Here is a 25,973-nt window from a genome sequence, read left to right on the forward strand (position 1 = left end):
GAACCGAACCATTAACAACATTTTTGAGGTTTGTTTGAGCCACAAGATTTATTTAATTTTTTTTTATCTCGCACCCTTTCTCTTTCTCTATCTCTTGCCCTCTCCTATTTTGTATCTCTCTCTGTCTGCAGGTTGTCTCGGATTGAAATGATCTAATTTAATATTGAGCTGGAACAGTTGTCTACATTCCATATACAATTGATAAGCATTATTTGCTTCCATAAGCTCTTCGCGTATTTTTATTTCTATTTCTATTTTTTTTATTGTTTTATCAGTTCCACGAAAAAGGTGTGAATCAGCTAATGCTTTGGCCGTCAACCCCATTGAGTAGACAGACCTTTGGAGACATTTTCCATGAACACTACAGCACAATTATCGTTTTTAGTTTAAGATAAGCATCAGTACAAATCGTGATCTTATAATTAAAACACTGCTATGGTAAATAATTAATGGGTTGTTTCTAAAGCTATCGTCTTGTTAACTTGAAAGTAAGTGACCTGCCTGAACTTGTTCGTTTGGTTAAAGTCTTACCAAAAACCTAACCTGACCTCTAACACTTCACTGACTCAACTAAAATAATTTATTGTGTCATCTTCCATAAATAAACATGTTTTACGTGCTGGTTAAAGGTTCAGTCAGTCAATTGGGTTATCAGAGAAATATTAGGTATATCAGGAGAAATATCAGGTATAATTTATGAAATACATAAACTCCCGGTTACGTTGAGGCAACATTCCGGAATAAAGAAAATGATTAAATGCCTTATGGCAACAGACTTTTGTGACTTATGCAAGCTCATAATGGCTTAACAATATTTCATTTAGCAGTAGACTCTTTGATAATGCAAAAGTTCACAATATATTTCAACATTTTGAAATATTATGTATTTTAATTCCTGGTATATTTCATCCCTTATAAGCCTAAAATAAGGGTCAATCCTATTGCAAAAGAATAGCAAATAAAGAAATGAAATGTATGAAAAAACTCGCATAAATTGCCAAAGTACTCTCAACTCTTATACGTATAAGATACTTGCATACAGCTAATTGTATCTTATAACTAAAGTTCATGTATTTTGTTTTAACTATTATACTTGACATTAATCACATATGCCAGAGTCCTTCCAACTCTTATACGTATAAGACACTTGCAGAGATCATTTTAGAAGGCCAGCATTTATTTCCATCTCTTATAATTAAATTGCATGTTTAACGAATCCTTATCTATTCAGTCTAAACTCTTATACTTTGCAATACCTAATATTGCATTGCCAGGGTAACTGTTATACGTATGCAAGTCTGCAGGCAGAGGTGCAGCATCTCACTTACGGTGTGGAGTTGTACTGTTGTTTGTGCTTTGCACTCAATTTCAACTGATCGACGCCATCTTGGGCGATGCTCTCTTGCGCTGCTCGCTCTCGGATGTTGCTGCTGCTGCTGCTGCCGCTACTGCTGGATTCGATGAGCGACATGCGCTTGAAAGTTCGCGCCACAGTGCGTGCGCCGCCGACGACAGCGCCGCTGGCAGCATAGACAAAGCTGCGCTCTCTCGAACGTGAGTGAGAGCGATTGCTGTTGTTTTTGTTTTTGGGCCGTCGCATTACCGGCGGAGGTGTGACATTGCTGTCGTTGTGTTCGCTGCTTTCGTTAAGCCCATTGCTCTCGATGCTCTCGTTATGTTTGCTGTTGCTGCTGCTGTTGTTGTTATTGCTATCAACAGCGGAGAGTTCGAGCGAGGAATCATCCGCAATGCGGCGAATTTCAACGCACTCCATTTTTGACTCAACATTGCTGTCAACTTCAGCATCATCACAGAGATCCTGCTCAAAGTAGACACTGAGACGGGCACTTCCGCGTGAACTTTCACTAACCACATGCATTCTTTACCAATATCACAATACTATATAATTTAATAAAAAAAATATATTTGTATTTTTAAATTCCACGATTGCAGCCGAAAAAGTGCAACCTCGGCAAACACAAACTGAAACCGAAACGAAGTTGAAGCTGCGACGGAGACAAAGAGCAGACAGATAAAGAGCGCGAGAGCGAGATTTCCAACTGTTAACTGTCCAACTGAGTGCAAGTTACTAACGGCGTTTGACTCTTGCATTCAACAGTTGTTGTTATTGCGTTTTCTTTGTCTGTTTTCGTTTATTTTCTTTTTGTTTTCACTAATTTTATTTCTACCGGTCGCTGGTCATATCTGCGACAGCGTCTCGCATTAACTGAAACGCTTAACAGCGCCGGTAACGACAGTTGGCGTTGGGCTTTTGACTGCGTCGACGCCGGCATCGTTAATAGCAGCGCTGTTTGTTGTCAGCTCTGTTATTAACAGCTGCAGTGGAAGTGAATGTCAACATAAGGATAACACTGTTGATCAAATAACGTTATGCTTTCAAGACGGTTATGACCTAACAGAGTAGGCAAAGAAGTTAACAGCTGTAAGTGGTTTTTTCAACTTAACAGACACTTTAATGGAGTAGTACAACTCGAAAACTGTAGAAAATACATTTTAGACTAGCATGCCCATCTTTTCGTAATGCATGTTACAGGGTATGCCAGCTACATATAAATGCTTTTCAGATTGCAGACACCTTGAGATAGTAGCCCAGTTAGTTCTACCACAATTAGTTAATTATTTAAGTTGAAATTCTTGCCAATAGATGAACGAAGTGTCAATTAATTATATAATTATCTGATAGCAATTCAAAATGAAATGCAAACAATATTTCAAGTATCATTTGGTCTTAGATAATAGCTAATTCAAAAGTGTTATCAGTAGTACTTTTTAAGTGAATTGATCCATTTAAGTGAACAGATCTATTTATGTGAATAGATCCATCAATGAAATTGTTTATATGCATAGTTTGGTAAATTTTGTTAAGGATCTATCAATATTCCCTGTAATAGATTAAGCAATAATTACAACCTGGTGGCAAACATGATTCATCCAACCGACGAGTCAAGTGATGTACTATAAAATATCAGCCACTGATTATAATTATTTGTTATATACACATATGACATTAATTGTTTGTACAATTGGCTACCTCTTAAAAGATACGACTCTGAGTCATCACATGACGTTGAAGGAGGGGCACGACATGCCCCCTCCCTCTCTTTCTCTTACTCTCTCTCTCTCTCTCTGTCTCCCTCTCCCCTTTTTATCATTCAGCATGTGAATGTCGTGAATCATGTGAACCGCTTATCAATCCGTGAAACGAGAACATGAATGCAATTCACTTCAAGTGGTTATCAAACATAAATAATGTACTAAGTATGTACACATCTATTTACCTATGTTATGTTTACTCGATCCACACGTGCCATCAATAAAACTCGTCTGTTTATCAAAGAATTTTCAATTCAAATTTGACAGCAAAGTACCGAGCTACAAATCACGAGCTACTAATTGATAAGTAATGTTAAAAATGGCATAAGAGCTGATTAAAAGTAACGAGTAATAAGCTATCAACTCGTTGCTTATAGCGCATGTTAGCGAATTAATATTCCTTTAATGAGTTCAATTGATTTCGAATGTTGTAAATCAAATGTATCGAATGTTGAGTAATTTATTCTAAGAATCTATCCCATAAAATCGAAAACTGTTCACTAAAACTAACGACTGATGAGTTATCATCTCTTCGCTTGTAGCCTATATTAACGAGTTACTAAGCTGATAACGAGTTAATGATCAACAAAATTATGGACTTAAACTAGCGAGTGGTCAATAAGTCGACGAAAACTAACGAGTGATCAGTTATCAACTCTTCGTTTGTAGCCTATATTAACGAGTTACTAAGCTGATAACGAGTTAATGATCAAAAAAAAACTATGGACTTAAATTAGCGAGTGATCAACTAGTCGATGAAAACTAACGAGTGATAAGTCATCTACTCGCTGCTTGTATTTTACAGCAGCGATTTACTAATTTATTAGCAGATTGAGAAGTAAAATAGTAGCTGAGAATGAGACTCCACTAGTTATTTTGTGTCAGAGATTACTCGCTCTATTGGAGACCAACTAATTGATCAAAATATAACGAGTGAAAAGTAAACTAGTGACTAGTACGTTAGAAATATCAATTAGTATAACAAAATCAACTAGTTATTGTAAGCAAACCAACGAGTAAAGGTCATTTACTTGTTTTGAGCATCTTTACCCAATCTTACATTATGTTACTACGAAAAAATGTTGTAATTGCATGTGATAACACTCGAAACATCCTATCAAGAAACTGAAAACGTTACTTGGCTTCCTAAGGAGTTCAGCTTTATACGGAAATCATTTAGCAAATAACAAACAAAGAGTGCAAAATTATCTGTAAATTGATTACGCGACATTTTGGCTGTGAAACTCCGCAGCTGGCTGTACGGCGTAATCTATGATGTAGAAAGTATCTTGCAGCTGGCAGCTGAAAACAACCACCTGACCCATCAAGCCAATGGGAAAGGGAAAAGTGGCAAAAAGGCATCAACCCGAAATTTGGTCCCATGGCAGTTTATGAGCAGACATGAGGCAAAAAAGTCTGCGGTTTTCTTCTTTTTTTTTTGGCATTCTCAGAAGTGTTTGTCTTTATCAATAATAATAATAATAACAATAACACACCGCATGACTATTTTACCTTCCGTTATATTACCTCCTTCCCTTCCCTTCTCTTCCATAGTAGCCTCCCTCGTGCGCCTACTGCCAGCTGCCAAACAAAACAGACAATAAAAAGAAAATAAAAACGACATTTGCTCTTCGATAAGCTGTGTGCCAACAGGTGGCCAAGTGACGCTTTGATGCGATCAGCGTCGTTAGGTGCGCATTAGCCTAGGCCCTATCTTATCGGCCAATCGACCGACGAGGGTCACCAATTCACCAATTGTACCAATGCGATTGTCCAGCATTTGCACATCACAATAACTCAATAGGGAATTGGGTCAATCGGTAAGTTGCAAAAATATATATATCTCAGCTGAATCCCAAGTCAGTTAACTGATCAAAGCTGGACAAAAATATCATTGGTATATGGTATATGGTACTTTTGAATACTATCGATAATGTTATCGATATGACTTTAAAAAACGATTAATTAAAACAGACCAAGAAGTTCAGTAGAATCTCTTATATGCATTTTAAAATACTATCGATGATTTGTTATGAAAAAAACTATCGATAGTAAAATGGAAATTTCTTTTTTGTTAAGTAAAAGAATTTTGTTTAAGCACGACTACGAAAATTATTATTACAAATTTTAAATACTATCGATAGTATAATCGATTTGTTATTGAAAAACTATCGATAGTAAAAAAGACATTTTGTAATAACTGATTAAAGAAATTTTTTTTTTAAATGCAACCACAAAAATTATAATAAAAAAATTTTAAATCGATAACACCATCGATATGAAGACATAAGCAAATTCAATCGATAGTATTATCGATAATTTTAAATAAAAAGTTGCTTTAACGAAAATACTTCATCTAGTTAGTTTACAAAACTGCTTTGATGAAATGATGAGATAAAAATACCCTGTAATTTTTAAGCTCTTTTTCCACTCACCTTTCCGCAGGGTCAAATGTTTCCGGTAGACTTAGTTGTTGTATATACTGCTCACGTCTTTGTTGTAGTTGCTCTAGCTGTTGTTGTTGCAGCTGCTGTTGTTGTTCGCTCAGTGTTGTTGCTGTTGTTGTTGTTGATCCTGTGGCGGACAACTGGAATGGTGCCATGGAAGTCGTTGCACGCTCATCAGTGCCACTGTTGCCACCATTGACGACTGTATTAACAACACTGCTCGTCGATCTGCAATTTACATTCAAACAAATGCCAATAGTCAATGTGGCGTATGCGTAATGTGATAACAGCCATAAAAGATGTAGAGAAAAAAGTGTTGCATGCTTTTAGGCGGCAGCATAAACAAAGCGACACAAAGCAAAATAAAATTCATAATTTATGAGTGCATTCATTCATTCATAAATTATGTGTACATTGATAAAAGTTGGAATATTTGTTTTGCATTTTCACAACATTAACAAAGTTTATAACATTTGCTTTTTGACTTTGTATTTAATTGTAATTATTTTTCTAATTGTACACTCTTTAGTTCAGTTCATGTTAAATATTTTACAATCTTAAAAATTTGGTTAAGGAAACTGTGACAAGTATTTTTAAAATAATAGGTGTACAAAAAAAAAAAATAATTGATTTAAATATTAATAATAAAATATGTAGAGCGAGCGATTAGTTAGCAAATAAGCTGATTATAATATAAGTTCTAGTCTAAAGTATATTTCAAAAGCGATAAAAAGTATAATTATATATTATAATTAAACAAATTAAATTAATATCCCATTGCAATTTATTTCTAAATCCAGAATATCACCATCTAGTTAGCTTTGGCTCATCGAGATACGCATGAATTTATGAAATAGTCAGAAAACAGTTGCTTTTGGAGAATAGCACACAGAGCACCGAAAAAGTGTAAATAAATTTCAAGTATTAAACGTATTTTAGTAAATTCTTTTTCATTTTTTTTTTTTAAACCAAAAACAAGACTCAAAAACTAAAAACGCGAAGAACTGCAGAAGTGAAACATTTGTTTGCTTGGAAGTTGGTAAAGAAAAAAATATATATTAAAGATAAATAAATAATAATTTGAATATGTTAGTAAAATAGTGCAGTCGATGAGATGCCGAGACAAACGACAAGTGCAAAAAAGACATCGCTGAATGCTGTGGAGCAATACGAGTTGAATCAATGGCTGGAACAGAATCACATCAATTCCACAAATCTGCGCAGATCCTTTACGGACGTCTTGCCATTGGCACGTCTCCTTTCACGCTATTATCCGGATCTAATTGATTTGAATTACTATCCGCCACGGAATAGTGTACACAATAAGCTGTGCAATTGGGAGTCCTTCAATAAACGTGTCCTGGCACGCCTGGGACTGCATTTGAGCCGTGATCAAATGGTGCGTGTGGCACGTAGTGTGCCCGGATCTGTGGATCTATTGCTCTTTAACATAATGCGCATACAAATGGCGGCAGAGCGTAAGGCACGTGAGGCGAATGGCAGCACGGATGAAGATGAGGAGGATGATAGGCATGCTGAGGCTGATAATGTGGCTAATAATGAGCTGCATAAGAATGCAGAGCAGCTCAAAGAGCAACCAACAGCAACAACAACAGCAGCGAATGCTGTGAAAATTCCAGCTGCTTTGGATGATGATGATGATGCTGGTTCGGTGTTGCCGCCAAAACCGAATATGCCCAAGACCTTAAAGCTGGCACAGGCAGCGCTCAAACGCTCCGAGAGATTACAAATGGCCACCGCTGGCATCTTGCAACGTGCTGCCGCACGTGGCAACAACAGCAATCGTCGTGTGATGACAACTGGCAGCGATGTTGCAGGTGCTTCGGGCATTACTAGGGAACAACAGCAGCAATCACAACAGCAACAACAACAACCACAACAAAGAGGTGAACAACAAGAAACACAAAACAAACAACCACGTACGGTACTTTATTCCCATTACATGCAGGCCGTCAATCAGTTGCAACTAAAAAACGCCAAGATCGCCCGTTTTGACCAATTGAGCGCCCACTTGGAGAATATGCTGCAATTGAAGTGTGAACGCATCGATGAATTGCAACAGCAGGTGGCAAATGTTGTCGAGCATCTCAAGCCCTTAACAACAAACACAGCAACAACAACAACTGACACACACCACAGCAACACAAACAACAACAACACAAACAACAACAACACGAACAACCACAACAATTCAAACAAACGACGTTTGCGTCTGAAGAAACGCATTCGTTGCAACACTAACAATTCCATTGAGCATAAAATTGGAACAATTGCCATTCCTGGCATTGGCATCGCCGGTGCTTCCTTTCCCGTCAAATTGTCTCAATTTCATTAATCTATCCAACGCTCTATTTATATTTATATATTCCTACTTTTCTTACTACTTTTCTTACATCTCTTGCTCTATCCACATCTCTGTCTCTGTCTCTTCTTTTTCGGCTGTTCTCAAAAAAAAAAAAAGACACTTTAGGGTTCTTCTTCATTTTCTAAATGCATTTGTGCTAAATTTTAGTTTATGATTGGCATTTCTTTTGGCAACAAAATAAAAAAAATACAAATTATAGAAATTAATAAATTCTGACTCGCTTTATTTATTTAGAATTTTTTTTAAATCTTGATATCGTTAAAATTATTTAAGATTTAAGTAGAACAAAATATAAAAGGAATAACCATCAAAAAGCTTATTTAAAAAGCTTTCCAATAAGCTTTTAGTGCTTAGAAAACGTCAAGCATTGTATTTTGTTCACTAATCAGTAAAGATAAAATTAAAGTTACGAGTTTTATCTAAAAGTTTAACTGCCACTCGCGATAATTTGCGAAAAGCTCGATATAAAAGCTTAGCAGAACTTTGGTGCCCTACACGAATATAGGCAGAGGTGATAAAAATACTTTATCAATAAGGAATATAATATGCAGATTATTAAATCTAAATCATCATCTAATTCTATGCCTATCTATTGTAACTCGACTCTCAGTAGAGCTTTGCTGATGAAACTTGGTACAGCTTATTTTTAGAGCTACAGCTAGTGCATAATTTGAAATCAATCAAATTGAAACTATATCTCACAGTTTTTGCTTTTTAAATCACTACTCTATAAAGATAAAATTAAAGTTACGAGTATTATCAGGAAGTTTAACCACAAAAGCTCGATATAAAAGCTTAGCAGAACTTTGACTTCCTACACAAATGTATGCAGAGGCAGTAAAACAACTTGTTCACTTAGGAATATTATATTCATATTTTCAAACATAAATTACCATCTAACTCTATGCCTATCTATTGTAACTCGACTCTCAGTAGAGCTTTGTTGATGAAACTTGGTACAGCTTATTTTTAGAGCTACAGCTAGTGCATATTTTGAAATCAAACAAATTGGATAACTATATCTTAAAGTTACCATAGAAAAAGTTTAGCAAAGTATTTTTTTTTTTTAACATAAAATATAATCGTAGCAAACTTTGAGGCAGAAATTCAATTGTTGGTGTATTCCATGTTCATCTCAACTCAGACACGTGAGATATATACAATATTCAGTGTGTATACCATATATATATCTAGATATATATATATACATCAATAACTATATATACATATATATTTAGCCGGTCGGCATGCACACAATCAGTAGCAAGAACCTCAGCAATGAGGATATCGCCGAGGTTCACAAATGGCTGCAACAGAACGATATTAATACAACACGATTGCGTCGTGATTTCTCCGATGTTTTACCCCTGGCGGAGATGATGAAACGCGATCATCCACGACTCGTCGACCTGAATAATTTTCCAAAGCGTAGCAGCGTTCAACTGAAGATTGCCAATTGGGAGACATTCAATTACAAAGTCTTGGCCAAATTCAATTTGACACTGAGTCGTGAGTTTATGGAATTACTATCGACGGGAGCCCATGGGGCTGCCGAGGTGCTATTACATGAGATAATGCGATTGAAGAAGCGTCAGCGTGTGGTGGAGACACGTAATGCGATATTGGCACAGGAGCAGATTTGGGAGGAGAATGATGAGGTGAAAACGGTTGTGGTTAATAAACAGGTGGGCGATGGCATCGTTCAGGTGCCACAAAAGATGATACTCTATTCACTCTATGAGAAAATGGCACGCGATAATCAGGCCAAGGAGGCAATCATTGAGTCGAATCAAAAGCGTTTGGCACACATGGAGAACATTATAAAGGTCAAAACGGAGCGTATCGATGAGCTGCTCATGCAAATGGGAAAATCCCCGATTAAAATCTGCAATAGCCCGCATGGGAACAATTGTTCCAGCTCCACACGCGTTCCCTCAACCTCATTACTCAGTTACGAGGCACTCGGTTGTATTCGCAAACGTCATACAAATACTCCAGCCTCTTCCGACTAGCAATTATGCAATCTACAATAATGAGAAAACAAGAAAGAGACGGCAACATGCAGCACGGAATAAAAGCCTTACACATTGATTACTATTTTTAATATTTCTTTTATCAACTCAACGTTTAAAAAGTAACTCGCAATAAGTTCATAAGTTTCAATTCAAATTGCAAATTGCATTCCATTCCACAGAGTAAAAATGTATTTGAAAATCTCCAATCCACTGACTTTCCTCTTCTACTTCTTCTTCTATCTGTAATCTCATCGTTTTCCAGTTCATTGTGTAAATCCCAAAAATTGCAACATTTTTGCGGGTTTCTTGCGTGATTTCTTCAATATTTTTCGAGGTTTACCAAAAATTTCAACAAATATATTTTTTAAGTACATATTCAAATTGTGGGTGAGTAAAATAAAATGTTGACAACAAAATATATGTACATATTGTTTTGTTAAATGTGTTTTATTTCCAACTCATTTCAGCCTATTTTTCAAATTCCAAAGATGATTTTCCAAAATGTTTTATATCCAATTCACTCAGATGCGATTGAAAGAAAATAATTCAAAATGTAAGAAGTTTTGGAAAAGTTTTTCATCGCCAACTCATTCCGCCAAAGGTAAGACAAGATCAAAAGACAAATAGGAAACTAAACATAAAAATTCAAAACTATATCTTTTACAGACGGTGACACAAAATGGGATTATCATGACCACACAACTGATTGAACTTGTCAAAATTAAAGAGTTTCCTAAATTGTTACATTTCCAACTCATTCCCCAGAAGATTAAAATAGAATACAAATCTTGGCAGCTGAAGAGACTAGTAGAAAACCCACAAAGTAAAGAAAAAAACAAAAAATTATTCAAGAAAGCTGTAGAAGGAAGATTTTATCAATGTTTTAGTTGCCAATTGTTCCAAAATAGATGGAACAGATAATTAAGAACGTTTTCAAGATGAAGGAACTGCATATAAATTGTTATTGTGATAAAAAATTAGATGTGTATAAAATTAATTTGTATAGTGTTTAAATTTTTAACTGTTTCAAAGTCAAATTTTTCGTTCAATTTCCCATGATTTTTGACAAGGAAATGAAACGTTTAAAGTATTGTATTATGCTAATTATGATATAAGGAGTTGATTAAAAGTGAAAACTTGAGATTTAAAATTTTCAAAAGTTCAAAGGGGGGACCCTTATCATGAAAATCGAAATCCAGATCTAGCGTGAAATTATTTTTTTAACGAATTTAAATAAATTTGAATGCAGCATGAATAATGAGGCCAAACCATGATCAAAATGACATTTCGCTTCAAAATCGGTTCAGTTATGCCAAAGTTATGTTAGTTTGAAGTTGGTCAAACCCTTGACCTAGCAACCTTACAAGTCCAAATTTTTGTCTAATTTTCCATGATTTTTTACAAAAATTTGAAGTGTCTCAGAATCAAGTTTAAAGTGTTGTTTTGTACTAATTACGTTATAAGGAGTTGATTAAAAGTGAAAACTTGAGATTTAAAATTTTGAATTTTCAAAATTCCAAAGGGGGGACCCTTAGCATCGAACCCATGATCCAGACGAAACTAATTTTTTTTACAAAATGAATTAAATTTGAATGCAGAATGAATTTGGAGACCAAATTAAGATCAAAATGACATTCCGCTTGAAAATCGGTTAAGTTTTCACAAAGTTATGTTAGTTCGAAGTTGGTCAAGCCTCTGACCAAGCAACTTTACAAGTCAAAATTTTTGTCCAATTTTTCATGATTTTTTACAAAAAAATGAAAGGTCTCAGAATCAAGTATAAGTTGAATTTCAGCAACAAATAATTTTTTTCAAGAACTTAATAAAAATTTGAATGCAATAAAGACGAAATTTAAACAGCAGTTAAATGAGAATGTCTTCAATATAAAGAAAATAATTATAATAAAATTAATATGTATTATTTTTTTTTTTAATTTTTCATTTCCCAATTGTTTCGGTCAAAAAGCGACATTTTTATGTAGGCATAAACTTGAGATAAAAAGTTCTTTAATTTTAAAAAATATTTGAGCTTCAGATACATATTTATTTACTTTTAACTGTTTCATACCTGGCCTTGAGTAAAATGCGTTTATTGCCAGATTTTTGCACCGATTTGCCAGCAGTCCCTTGGACATTATTGTTGTTGTTATTGTAGCGAGATGCAGTCAAGCTCTGGGCGAGACAGAGAAGGGCGCTGCCGCTGCCCGTGCGATACATTTTGTATCTCAAAGATACAAAGATACGAGCAAGCTGAACTCGCAGTTTGATAACTTAATTAAATTAAGTCTTATGCGTTTTAAACACTTTGATAAGCACTAAAATATTAAAAAATACACACAGATACACATAAAAAAAAAAACGGATACAGTTACTAAAAGAATTCAGCGTCGCGTTTTGTTTTACATGTGCAAACAATTTTGATAGTCACTGGCATTTACAAGCAAATTGCGCACACGAATACAATTTTGAGTGTATTCACGAGTATTTGCATACTTTCAACTGGAATTAGCAATTTTGCTTGGCACGGCACAAGAACACGACACTGACTGTTGGGCAAAATCAGTTTACACATCAAATTTATACCACCTTCCAGTGAACACCAGGGCTGGCAAAAACCACACGACAGTCACACAGCAGGACGAATTACAGGCTAAGACTTTTATAAGTGTCTTGGCTTTGTGCATACCAAATTTCAGCAACGTGAGTCAAATATTTACAGAGATACGACACAAAACCAATTTTAAACCGGTTCAGTGAAATATACGATATAGAAAATGAATCTCTAACTGGGTTGAGATTTTAAAACTGAATCATACGTGTAAAATATCCTTTGAGCCACTGCAAACTGTAATGAACCAGAGAGAAGCAAAAATGGAACGTTTTGCAACACTAAATTTGAATTCTCAGAGGGGGAAAAACTACAATCTAAGCGACGCGTCTCGCTCACAATTGACACAGCTGTCTGATTTTCCATGACCCTGAAAATTTGGTGACTTGCATTCTCTATTTTTGTAATTGAAAGCCAAATGTACAAAAGAAAAAAAAAAGTGAGAAGCGCTGAGAAGAGGAGCAGAGAAATGAGAAATGAGAAACGAGAAGAGTGAGGAATAAAAAGGCGACTGGCTATATTTGAGTATCGATTTACAAAGTACGGCTTAGGGACTGAAGAACTTATGCAACACATTTGCAGTTTCATTATCATATGCAATACGAGTAGCTGCGAGGGCAGCTCGATAAGTAATTGACCCAGGCAAGCAATTTAAATAAAACGTTATTCGAAAACTATTAAATTCTAGTTTACAGAAACTCCAAAAAGTATGCAATGGATATTTTTGAGGATCTAAAAACTTACACATAACCTTAAATTAAAGTCTATAAATATTTCTTAAATTTTTCTTTACAAAATTTAGCAAGTTATGAGTTGAAAAATATCAAAGGCACTAAAAATTTCAGAAAGTAAACAAGTTGTCTGAACTATTTGATTAAAAAAACGTCACTAGATTTTTTTTCAAGTGTATAATCACTGCCTTCAAAACCTTAGCTAGACACCATACCTTAAAATTTTAATTTTTTCATTTTATTTTTAATTTTTAATTGAAATTTTTTTTTAAAGACTTTTTTTATTATATAACTTTAATTTTAATTCACTGTTTTTAGATTACACTAAATAAATAAATAAAATTAAATGGAAAAGTATTTAGAAAAAGAAAAAAGCAAACAATCTAATTCAAAATCAAATAATCTAAACAATTAGTAAAATTATGGAATTTTTTTTTTCATGTTATAAAATAGCCCAAGAAATAAGCAAATAATCTGATTTCAAATCAAAAAACTGCAATACTTTTTTACATATTTGTAAATTCTTGAAAGATTTGTCTTTAATTTATGAACTTAGACAAACAAAATTTGTAAAAAAAAAAAAAAAAAAAAAATTTTTTAACTATCTATCTATAAAGACTTTGTGCAATTTCTTGTTGCAACCTCGCAACCCTTTCGACAGAATTGAATTGCATAGTCTGAGCTGTGTGCAAGGGCAAAGTTTATTAACCCATTGTGTGCCATGTTTAACCACCGCGTGAGCATAGCTTTTGCAGTAAAGGGAGGGAGAGAGTGAGATGGGGAATTATATGAAATGCAGTGCAAATTGCATTAAGTAGCGTCAAGAGAGACGCCTCCGTGACTTGGCCTGGCTTGGACAGGCGTTTTGTGGCGACAGGTCAGCATTAAATTTTCATGACTGTTGGCAATAAAAGTTTAACAGAGGGAAAATAGGCAAGTGAGACAGCAGGCAGACAGAAGAGTCCGACATGCAACTAATTAAAAGTCGAAGTCGCGACGTTGTCTCCAGTCTCACAGTAATCCAGGGCGGAAGACCGGGAAGACCCCTCCTTCCATGCCGAAACAAAGAGAATAAATTGTGCCATTTTTTTATTTTATTTCTTGATCTTTTTTGTACTTTTTTTCAGCGGAAATTGTATCATTTAATTATCATCAAATTGTGTGTGTACCTTTGCCTCCCTTCTCCTCTTTCCTCACATTTTTCTGCTCCTCTGTTAGTTTATTAATTATGCAATTTTCTGTGAAATCAGCAATTTAATAGTCAAACGTTTTCAGCCTATTTTTCCTTTGACGCCGCCAGAAAATTCATGCTGTGCCAAAAACGTAAAAGAAAATTCTTTTTGGCTATAGAAAATTTAAGCAAATTTGACTTTGACGTTGCTCGTAAATATTTTGGAAATTTTGTTGAAAATTTTCTTATTTACCAACAACAACAACAGCATCCAGGAAGAACAAACTACGAGTTCAATTTATGGATGCCAAAAAAAAGAAGAAAATAAAAACAAAGTAAAAATAAGATAGATATGCATACAAAATAATATTTGCCTGTATCTCAGGGTTTTTCCCTGACCCATTAACTAATGGCACAGTGAGTCATAGAAGCATGTACCAAACATAAACCAGTTATATATAAATATGTCTTCTATATCAACTAAGTATATAGAGTCCATATTATAGACAGATATATTCACATATATACTTAACAATTTAGCTTATCAGTACAGCGGGTGTGTTGTGTTTGTATTTATAAAGCGCAAAATCAGTCAACAACAACAATTAATTAATCACTTTTTGAATGAACTTGACTTTGAGATACCCTGTATGTAAGCAGAGCAGTAAACTTTAAAATCAACGAGGTTACAAAGATATGTAACATAATGTAAAATATATAAGAAAGATTTTTATTTATACATTTTAAGAAAGACCCGACTTTTTACCAACCTATTTGAACTAGACTTTTAGAAAAGCTATGCTAGTAAATTTATGTATATATAAGTAAATAACAGCATTTAATTATTCAGTCATGAGTGAGCTTAAAAATATATTTCTTAAAATATCTCCAGATTATAACATTTAATGCGGTTAGTAATGCAATTATCAGAATACGTCAAGTAAAAGCAAATATGGAAATATAAAAATCATGAGAAATTATACTTTAAGCATTTTGTTAGTCTTAATTAATATTAAAAAATTATTGTGCAAATCAAGTTTTTTTCTCCCAAATTTTTCCTTGAAAAACAAAATTTTTGTACACAAATGTAAACAATAAAAAAAAATAAAAAATAAATACATAAAATATTTCAGTTGTTAAGAAAATTCTAAACTCTGTATAAATTAATATCATATTTAGCTTTAAGTGAATGTAAAATAATAAGAAAAATAAAGCAAAAAAAAAAAAATGATTGTGGTTTTGTAGACTACACTTTTCATTTGCTTATAGGGTATGCAATTTGCAGGCAATAAAATAATCATTTATAAAGACTTATCGTATCAACCAAGGCACCCAAATTATCCAGTTACTTTTCCACTTCAAATTTACGCTTTGCCCAAAAATATATAGCCAAGCCCAATCACACAGTTAGCACACTTGAAACACTTAATATATTATGTTGTAAATTTCATATGTTGTCTTAAACATATTCCCAGTCTATTGATTTGTATTAACTAGTTGAAAAATCTCTTTTTAAATAGCTGCAGATGCAAATATAATTTATAGTGTTTGTTTTTTTTGTTTTCATTACTAATTTTCAGAGCAGAGCAAGTAGAGAGGAGAAAGAGAAAAGCGGGTTAGGCAAATTATAATTGGCCATTTTCGCTTACGTCAGCTTTGAAGTTCATTGCGATATCATAAATAATTGTTTGGGCCTCTGAACTGTATATATTATTGGCATGCTCGGCGATTTATTGCTGTTGTTTTATTATACAGGTACCAAATAATACAAAAAAATGCTCGACTTGCAGTTATCCTAAAGATATAAAAGCTACTTTACATTTTTTGTTTTTATCAAAGGAAAATTATGAACATATTTTGTATTATGTTTTATAGATGATTTTATCTAAACATATTTTAAATACAGTGTTTAACATTTATTATAATTGGAGATCTTTCTTTTCTCGCTATTTTGTTTACATTTAGCTTTTTTAATCATTTAGATTCAGTTTTTAGAAGTTTCTCTATTTTTTTAACATTTAAAAAATACAGGGTATACTAGAAGACCTTTTTTTTATCTGTTTCAAAATATTTTTGTAAAAAGTTTCATATCTTTAGCTGCCTTAGTACATTAAATCGTTGAGTACAATGAAAAAGTGATCAAAGCTTTCATATTTAAAGAAAAGGAATACATAGTTAATTAAAGTCCTTCTTTGTATTCTTATTATTGTATCTTTTTGTGCCTAATTTTGTATCTTTAGCTCAGTTGTACAGTCAGAAATACATTTAGATAGTACTTTTTCTAAGTGTTATTTAAAATGAATATACCCTTGAAGCATTCGCTGTATATAGGATATAAGCAGTTAGTTAATGACCATCTTCCGTTTTTTTTTATCCCTCTCTCTCTCTCTCTCTCGCTCATTTCGCACTCTTTCTTTTTCAATTTCATTAAATTAGACTCCAATTACGTGGTTCCATTGATTTGCCATGACTCTAACATATTCATATAAATTATAAAAAAATTGGCTAAGGTACATTTTCTTCACCTCCTCTTTCTCGCTATCTCTCTCCCACTATTTAGTAGTTCCATTGATTAGACATGGCTCAGCTAATGATTCAGCAAATAGAACCATGAAAATGATCTTTCACGCTCAGTGTCAGTCCATTAGTCTCCACAGTATACGACTACACACAATTACATACTATATCTCTCCATATATATATATACATTAATAGCATATATAGTATATATACAATCGTATCTGAATAGTTTAGCACAAAGTTCAAAATGTTTTATGACAATATTTGTTAGGTTCTTTTTATATTTGTGATGATATAATTACGAGAATTTACTAAGTTTGTCCGTCTGTTGCGTTTGTTGTTTATTTGTTTGTTTATTTGTTTGCCACTTGGCGATAATTTAGTTGTTTTTTTTTCTACCCCGTGCGATCTCTTCTATATTTATAGAGCTTATACCGAACCGGTTCGCACAAAAGACATTAAATTAAGCTACTCGCTGTTTATATACACATATATACAAACACTAACTGTAGATGTGTGTGGGAGCTCAGTTTTTCCCAAAGAATTTGTTTGTGTTTCTCGCTTATCACAAAAAAAAAAAAAATATAAAAAAAAAAATAAATAAATATTGTTATTAACTCATATATGTAGATAGATAGAGAGACTCAGCTGCAGTTAGTTGTTTATACTCTTGAAAAGCGTATAAACATTTGAACTATCTATCTGAACTAGTCAGTCCTTAAAAATATCTGGATAAATCTTGGTATAGCTGCTAATATTGGGATCAGTTAGAATATAAATGCAGAATCAAACGTAATGAATTAGTTAATCACCTAGGAATCATAGAACATTTACAAGCCCTTTTTTTCTGTACCAACGAATAACTTAGAAAAATATTAATTTAACTTACTAAATTTTTTGGATTATTCTTTATTTAAAACCTGCTACTTTTGCGAGCTAAAAGTTAAAAACTCACCAGAAAGAGCTTTTACTATTTAGCTCATAGTATGCAAACCAAGCATATAATTTAAAAGAGTGTATTATAAATTTATACGACACATTGTACACAGCTGTTTTTCTTACTCTTTTTATCAGTTCTTTTCTAAAAAACTTTCATCAAAAATATATAGGCAAAACACTTTCACTTGGTTGCCAAAAAAAAAAATAAATAAAAAAAAAGTGCTGTCAAAATATTTATACAAATGAATTAATGATTATTAAACATACCCAAATAATAATTTATGGGGCGTGCTTTGCAATGTTTAAAAAAAAATATATGTTAGTATTTTTTGTATACTACTTTTTTTCTGTACTTTTATTCGTTTTGTTTTTATTTCGCATTAATATTGTTTGGGATTTTAGGTGTTTTATTTTATGCGGCAAATTTCGCGGTTTGCTCGACGGCGACTGAAACTGACTGACAGACTGAAATATGTGAAATTATTAAAATCCATTCAATGGCATGGCATCTAAGTAGAAGTACACACACACACAGATACACAAATACACACACAGATACACACAAAAAAGAGACTGAGCGGATCGCTGTCAATTGAATGTGAAGTGTGTTTCACGTCTCTCAATGGGTAGGCCAAAAAAAGAGGGAAAGAGAAGGCAGGGGAGTCTGATGCTGTGTGGGGGGGCAAGTACAGTAAAAGAGAGTAAGAGAGAGAGTGTATGTGTGAGTGTGTGTGAGTGTGACACTTGTCTCTGGTTGTGCATTAAAAGTGCCTTGCATTTAAATGCAAGCGATTATCTTTAGATGAAACGCTAATCTCTCAAAGGTGGCGAATGGGCAACAATGGGGTATGGGGAAGTGGCATCTTCACACATGTTATTCATACAACAACAACAACTACAACCACAACAACTGATTGCAGATCGTTGTGCCAAAAGTTCAGTACTCATATTGTTCCTTCAACTGGAGCACATCAATCAAACACGCTTTCACATCTAACAAACAACAAATATATGTATTTTCATTCTCGTTTCAAGTCTTTGCCTAACAAAAGGGCGACAGCTTCACAAATGACACTAGCTGAAAGTGTTAGCTTAAGCATTGGATTCACCAAATACTATATGAAAGCGTTTGGAAAACAATTAAAGGGCATAAGCAAATAAAATCAATTTCTAATCATAAGTGACGTAAATCAAAACTTTAGATCGAGTTTTTTATCGAAATAGAAAATCGCCAAAAATAAGTATCGAGTTGTCGATATATTGCATCGTTTTCATGTTTCATTCAAACTTTGTCAATTTGGTAGGTTATTTATTACGGTCGTTCAATTTTTGTTGAAAAGATGAACAATCCACTGTGAGTTGTCGACTTTTCATGGAAATCGATTTATTCAACTCGATAGATCGTCAAAAAAATAATCGAGCTGAAGTACTCGATAATCGCTTCCGCGAAAATCGAGTTGTCGATATTTCGATATATTTTGACATCGCTACTTAATATAATCTTGTTATTTGTTACAGTTTTAAATTTAAAGTTACAGCCTATGAAAGCTTTTAGCTGCTTTTAAAAGCTTATCCCCATTTTTAGCTACAAATTGATACATTTTTAAAATAGAAGAGAAGCTTCTATCTTTTATGACTATAATTTGTGGCAAGTTTTTTTGTTGAGCCCAAGCACATTAAAGTATTTATGTTGCGCTTAAAAACTTTACCCCAAATAGATATTTATTTTAAGTTGAAAAGAAGTTCCTAAACTATATGATTATTATTTGTTGCAAGTTTTGTTTCTTAGCACATTAAAGCTTTTAGTTTGCTTTAAAAGCTTCTTCTTCTTCTCGCAGCTCCAAACAGATCAATATTTTAAATTGAAAAGAAGCTTTTTGCCCATATTTTTATTACTTGTCGAAAGTTTTGTTCTTTAGCTAAAGCACATTAAAGTATATAATTGTTTTCGAAAGCTTCAACTCACTTGCAGCTTAAAATTTACATATATTTTGAACTGAACAAAAAAAATGCTTTAAATTAAGGTTATTTTGAATTTTAAGAAAGCACATTAAAGCTTTATAATATGTAGCTTTCAGTGGAAAAGCTGCATATCATATAATTGTAAATTTGAACTACCCGTTCGTGCAAAGTACGATAATAATCCATATTGTCATAAACAAAGTGTTGCAATAACTTATTTAAAGTATTTTATGGCCTGTTTATCAAATTTCGTGCAGTCAGCAATTTGCTGTAACTTATTTTATTTTATTTTTGCATTGCTCAATGCATTTATTTAACAAATTTACAACATTTTTGTACATTTGTCAACAAATTGCAATGTAATTTAAAACCTATAACGAACAATTGACCCATTTGTGTTAATGTTATGGCACTTGCATTGTTCGTCATGCTGGAAAAGTAGAAAACAGAAGGGATGAAAGAGGGTGGGGTTGGTCACTTGGGGTAACTAAACGACGCCTTTGATAACAAAAGCGCTGGAAATTCAATCAAGGCAAATGCACTCGAAATATTTCACTATTTCATAAATTAAGTGACTTCACCCACACACACACATACACACACACACACACACACACACACACACATAGCAGTGAGAGTGCAATGAACAAAAGTAAACGCCTACAAATTGCACGCATCTTAATGCTAAATTGCGCAGATTGCATTAAAGCATTGCGGGGGCATAAAAGGGTTCATGCAGCCCCGGGGAGTGGGGGAAAGGGAACTAAAGGGGAGTTTAATACATGATACACACCAAGTACTTATGTGTAATAATGCCAACAAGTCTATCTGTAGCTGGCTGTACTTTGACAATATCAACACTGGAAAACCGTTGACACTTTGTATACATTTATAATTTATTTATAATGCAGCTACATCAAAGTTGTTTTCCCTGTAACGTCTGTCCCCCATAAATAGTGCCCTCATCTTGTTACTTTATAGATAATCACATGCACTGTAGTTTTATAGTTTATAATTAAATGTACTAAACCAAAGCTGCGTGTCAATAATTTTTTATTAACTAAAGAAAAACCCTTTTTGAAATGTTGATTTCTTTTATAAATTTTTCCAAATTGAAAAGATTTACACCAATATTAATTTTTTGGTATAAATTAGACTTTTGAATTTGTTTAATTTAAAGCAAAAGTTTTTTCCGGAAGAATCCGTATTTGAAGAGTCGTTTTTTCTGTAGATTGTTTAAGCAGCTGATCATATTTTAAACTTTCATTCTAATAATTACTCAATATTTGTTAGAAACCATATAGAATCTATATATATAAAATTCTTTGTATGCTATTAATGTTTTCTGATATATTTACTCATTTTACCTACACCGTATTTAATGATAAGAATCTGGCAAAAATTGTCAATAATAATAATAACAATATACTTTGTTTTTCTGTGACGTCAATGATAAATTCCATCAGCTGAGTTAGACACAACTTTGGCAACGGCAGTTGCATTGCAGAGGCCAAATACGAATAGATATGGACACCAAATATGTCACGGCATTATGCCGATGTTTGCGTAATTATATATATATATATATATATATATATATATTTATCTATCTATCTATGTATTTATTTAGCGGTGTCTCGGCTTGTCATTCACTCAATCGCTCAATTGCTCATTCTCTTTGCTGTGTGTCTCTGTGGACATGAACTGAATGCAAATGGGAATATCATCAGGCGATCTCAATTGCCCTCCATTGACGGATTGGCGACTGGCAATTGGGGAAGTCGTTTGTTGTCCACATAATGATACGATCAGCTCCAAAGCCGCGATCATTTCCGATCAGATCAGGCATTGTAAAAGCTATCAATGAATGAAACGAGCTATAAATTTTATTCAAATTCTTCAAATAAAATAAGCTCACTTTTATAGCTTTTGGAACGTTATTTGAAAAGGCGCGCCAAGTTTGAACTGCATCTGAATTCAGAAATTATTTCGATGAAAAAGCTCTTGAAAGCTGGTAAAGCATGTGAAAGCCAAAAAAGCTCATGGAAATTTGCGTTTGTAATAGTATTTGCGCTAAGTAGAGTATTAAAGCTCTTAAAGTGCCTTAATGCGGTAAGGGTTCCTTAACACCTTCAAAGCACATTAAAGCTGTATTAATTGCTGGTAAAATAATAACTTAATATTTAAGGTTCAACTTATTGATAAGTTTTCAAGCTTATACCCATCTAGATCTTCTTAAAAATATAATTATAATATAAAAAGCATCCAAAAGCTTCTAAAGCATATTAAAGCTGCAAGATTTAGTTGAATAGCTACATAATATGAAAAATATACTGAGTATTGAGCTGATATTCATCTGAATCTTGAATTTAAAGCTGTAAAAGCTAATGAGCTCCTTTAAAGCACATTAAAGCTTCGTTAAATAATTTCTTAATGAAAAAGTAACCATTTTTTAAAGATTCAGACTCATCTAGAACTGCAAAAGCATTTTTGCTTTAAAGCTAAGTAAAGTATGAAAGCTTTTAAAAGCATATTAAAGTCTTAAAAGCAGCTAAAAGCTTTCAAAGCACATTAAAATTGCAAAGCTTTAGATAAGAAAGTAGGTAATATGAAAGTTATAGTAAGTGTTCAAGCTGAGACTCATCTGAAACTTGAATTCTCGCAGCTTACCTCTTCGGGACACGCCCAGCATCACTGTAATACTTTTTGCCGTTGGCCATTATGGGATCATCGTTGAGCAATAGGACGACAGGTGTGGGCAGGAACTCATCGAGAATGTGATTATGAGCTTGGGCCTTGGTCAACAGACTGATGGCCGCCGAGGAGGAGCACGACGATGTTGTGGACGATGATGTGGAAGATGTTGTCGAGGCATTCGATGAGACACGCGATGGTACAGGTGATGTGCCTTGTGTGCCGGCTATCGATAACTTCGATGAGTGTTTGTTGGAGCCAAAACTGCGACGTATCGATTGTAAGCTTTGTCGCAAAAACGATTCACGTTTTATGTTGGCGCCCAAACGTTTCGCTGGCATTGGCGCCGATCTGATCAAGACATCGGTATCGTTATCGTTATCGGCTTCGGCATCGACATCGGGATCGATAGCGATGCGAGAGGCGGCTGTTTCAAAATGCACCTTGGCTGGCAGCGATTGGGGGCGTGGCAATGAGCCATGTTTTGAGCTGTTGGGTAAATGCTCCAATAACTCCTCATATTCTTGGACATTGCGACGCAATATTTGGTCTTCCTGCTCATTTGTATCCACATCCATGTTCTCCTCCTCCGGCTGCTCCTGCTCCTCAGCTTTATCGCGCTTTGTCTTTGACTTTGTCTGCTTTGTTTTTGGCTGCTTTTGTTTCTTTGGCTTCTTTGGACGCGCTTCCTTCTTCTTGCCATCCGGCTGTGAGAGTACCAGGGGCGTAATATCCACAAAGGGATCCATTTCCGGTGACAGCAGCTCCATCTCAGATCTTTTAACACTTGTTTTGTTGTTGTTGCTCATGTTGTTGTTGTTATTATTGTTGTTGTTGTTGTAATTATTGTTGGTTCTGTCAATGAATCTGTAGGATTTGATGACAAACAAATTGGATTTGTTCTTTTTGGCCTTTAACTGCTGCAAAGTGCTCTCGGCATCGCCATCTGTCCATTTTGACTCGACGACGACATCATTTCCATTGTCATTCTCGCTGATTGTGGACATTGTTATTGTTATTGTTTTTTTTTTCTTTTTTTTTTTTTATTTCACAGTGTTCTTTTTTTTAGTTCAGTTGCTTCTTTTCACTATCAGCAGCATGATCATCCATTCATTCACTTGCTAGAAAATAACAAACCATCCCAAGTTATTTTTATACTCATTTGCTACTTTTTCAATTCCCCGCAAAGTGAAAGATCACTAAACTCATACTTTAAAACTAACGAAAGTGCACTAGTATTAGTGAGCTTTTGAAAGCTCTGCCTTAACTGCTTGACAGGCAACAACATGAGATGCGTGTGTGTAATTTGCGTATAACAATTGTAGGACAAAAGCTTTTAATTAAAGTGCGTCTATAAAAACAATTTAATCTTCTCAAATAACCGAGAGCAGAGATTAATAACATTTTTCAAAAAGTTTAAGGGGGTCAATAAACAATATACAAATTGTAATACTTTAGCTTAATCACAAATGCAAAAATAGCTAAATTATTCAGAGAAAAATTCAAATTTCAAGCAATCAATCACAATTTTTGTCAACCGGAAATCTGAACCTACGCAAATTTTGAAATTTCCTCAAATGATAAGCGTCTAAATTTGTCGTTTACAAAAAAAATCGTACTAATAACAAACATTTGTAAAATGTTGAGAATAAGATCATTTTTTTCTGCACATTTCTTAAAGAACTTTGAACTGAAGTTAAACGTTATGTTCAGTTTTAAACTGTTAACTGTTATACATTTTTCTCCCATTTATATTTTTGACTAAAACAGCTGCAACTGATAATTATTTGAATTATCAATCATTGTTTTGCCTAGATTTAGATAATATGATAGATAATAATAACAGTAGTCGCTACCTTTCTCTTGCTCTCCCTCTCTCTCTCTCTGATATCTTGCTCTCTTTTATTTTCGATGCCTCACATCAGCTGTTTGCTTTTGGGGCTGCGTACGACACTAGATGGCGCCACACAGCAGCCGCCCGGCATTTTAATAACACGCTCTCTTTTTGCCTACGCTCTCTCTTTGGCACACTCTCTCTCACTTTGCATAGTTGTTGTTTTGGTTTTGAACTAGACAAACTCTCGGTGCTTTTACCACATGCTGCTCTTGTTGTTATTGTTGTTGTTGTTGTTGTTGCTGTTATTTTTGCTTCTTCTGCTTCTGCTGCTTGTTCTTCTTGTTGGAGTAGAATTCTTATTTTGTTTGTGTTTTTTATTTTTGCATTTATTTTTGGCCACGTTTCCGTCACTTTTGGCTTCTTTATGATGTCACTTGACCGCACTCTCTCAACACCGTTATATGTTGGCTGCGATCGACGTTGTTGTTGTTTTCAGCTGAATGCTGCTTTTGTTTTGTTGTTGTTAATTCATAAACATTCAACATATAAATAGCTTTTTATTTGTTGATAAATTGTTGCGAACAAAAAAGAACAAAAAATAAATGTACACGCACAACAACAAAAAAAAATAATAAAAAAATGTATAAAATAACTAAATTGTGGAAAAGCGGGCACAGTTTGCTGCCTGCTTAAAAAGCTCGCTATCGCTCTTGCTCGCTCGCTCGCACTCTCTCTCTCGCTCGCTCTCACCGGCTGCCCGTTCGCGTTGTCGTTCGCTTTCGCACTGAATTTGAAATTGAAGCACCGTTGCTGCCAGACCGCACGTCCAGCAGCAGCAGCAGCAGCGACAGCGGCAGCGGCAGAGGCCTAACATCAACAACAACATCTGAGACGATGACGGCGACGCAACGCGGCACTATAAATATGTATGCTCTTGTGGTATGTGTGTGTGATTATGTATGTGAGCATGTATGTCTGCGCGTGTATTGAACTTCTTCTTCGACGCGCTTATCTTGCGGCTCTGCGTTGGCGTCAACGTCAGCGCAAGCGTCGCGTCGCGTTGCTTCGCAGCTGCTGTTTTTTGTTATTGTTGTTAAGAAATTTAACAATGAATAGAAAGACGAAGAAGCAGCAGCAACAACTACAATCGTATGCATTGTTGTCCACTCAGCTATTTTCCCGCTACATTTGGAGTTTTCCAAATGCCAATAGCGGAAAAATTCTTCAAATGCAGACTGGCTACTGGAAAATTTTTAATTATTTTAACATTTTTTTTTAATACTTTTTTTACTGATTGTAAATAATGAAAAAATTTATTATATTGCCTCTTTCAGTGTTTGTAAATTTTATAATTTCAGAACTTGGACAGACTGAAAGACGGCAAAATTGACAAAAAACCTTTACATTAGGGTGCATCGTTTTGTATGAGCTCAAAATAATTGAAAAATGGTAAACCAAATTCGTAATCTACGGTCAATTCTAAGATGTTTTCACCCAAAAGCCGTTGTTGTTAAATGAATTCCTATTCCCCGCTTTTTAAAATGAAAAA

The 25,973-nt window shown here is 34.2% G+C and overlaps 3 protein-coding genes and 1 long non-coding RNA gene across 12 annotated transcripts in view; 3 read left to right on the forward strand and 1 right to left on the reverse strand.

The window, feature by feature from the left end:
- LOC117780297 (GRAM domain-containing protein 2B-like) overlaps window positions 1-25,973 on the reverse strand; it is a 42,711-nt gene that overhangs the window by 8,054 nt on the left and 8,684 nt on the right. For 2 of the 8 annotated variants that reach the window (XM_034616787.1, XM_034616779.1), the window contains exons 3-4: window positions 22,564-23,708; window positions 5,550-5,789 (exon numbers count right to left, since the gene is read on the reverse strand). In XM_034616787.1, coding sequence (XP_034472678.1) covers window positions 5,550-5,789; window positions 22,564-23,594 — 1,271 coding nt within the window. In that variant the 5' untranslated portion in view covers window positions 23,595-23,708. Of the gene's footprint in view, window positions 1-1,328; window positions 2,319-5,549; window positions 5,790-18,198; window positions 18,515-22,563; window positions 23,926-24,681; window positions 24,995-25,174; window positions 25,221-25,973 lie in introns of those variants that run through there. The other 6 variants (XM_034616771.1, XM_034616795.1, XM_034616764.1 and 3 more) reach the window with 6 other exon arrangements.
- LOC117780352 (sperm flagellar protein 1-like) lies at window positions 6,381-7,947 on the forward strand. Of its 2 annotated transcripts, XM_034616854.1 has the most exons (3): window positions 6,381-6,600; window positions 6,655-7,468; window positions 7,531-7,669. In XM_034616854.1, exons 2-3 carry the CDS (start codon window positions 6,676-6,678, stop codon window positions 7,575-7,577), a joined length of 840 nt encoding a protein of 279 aa, XP_034472745.1. In that variant the 5' UTR covers window positions 6,381-6,600; window positions 6,655-6,675; the 3' UTR covers window positions 7,578-7,669. The 2 variants fall into 2 exon arrangements, with proteins under 2 accessions (XP_034472745.1, XP_034472736.1); XM_034616845.1 differs by having other exon boundaries at window positions 6,655-7,947.
- LOC117780365 (sperm flagellar protein 1) lies at window positions 9,195-10,168 on the forward strand. Its single transcript, XM_034616883.1, has one exon. The coding sequence runs from the start codon at window positions 9,195-9,197 to the stop codon at window positions 9,957-9,959; it is 765 nt and encodes a 254-aa protein (XP_034472774.1). The 3' UTR covers window positions 9,960-10,168.
- On the forward strand, window positions 10,437-10,959 carry LOC117780388. The gene is made up of 2 exons (XR_004617078.1): window positions 10,437-10,563; window positions 10,629-10,959. It is a non-coding gene; the product is annotated as an uncharacterized LOC117780388 (long non-coding RNA).

The sequence above is a fragment of the Drosophila innubila genome, chromosome X, assembly GCF_004354385.1.
Source record: "Drosophila innubila isolate TH190305 chromosome X, UK_Dinn_1.0, whole genome shotgun sequence".
Lineage (NCBI taxonomy): Eukaryota > Metazoa > Arthropoda > Insecta > Diptera > Drosophilidae > Drosophila > Drosophila innubila.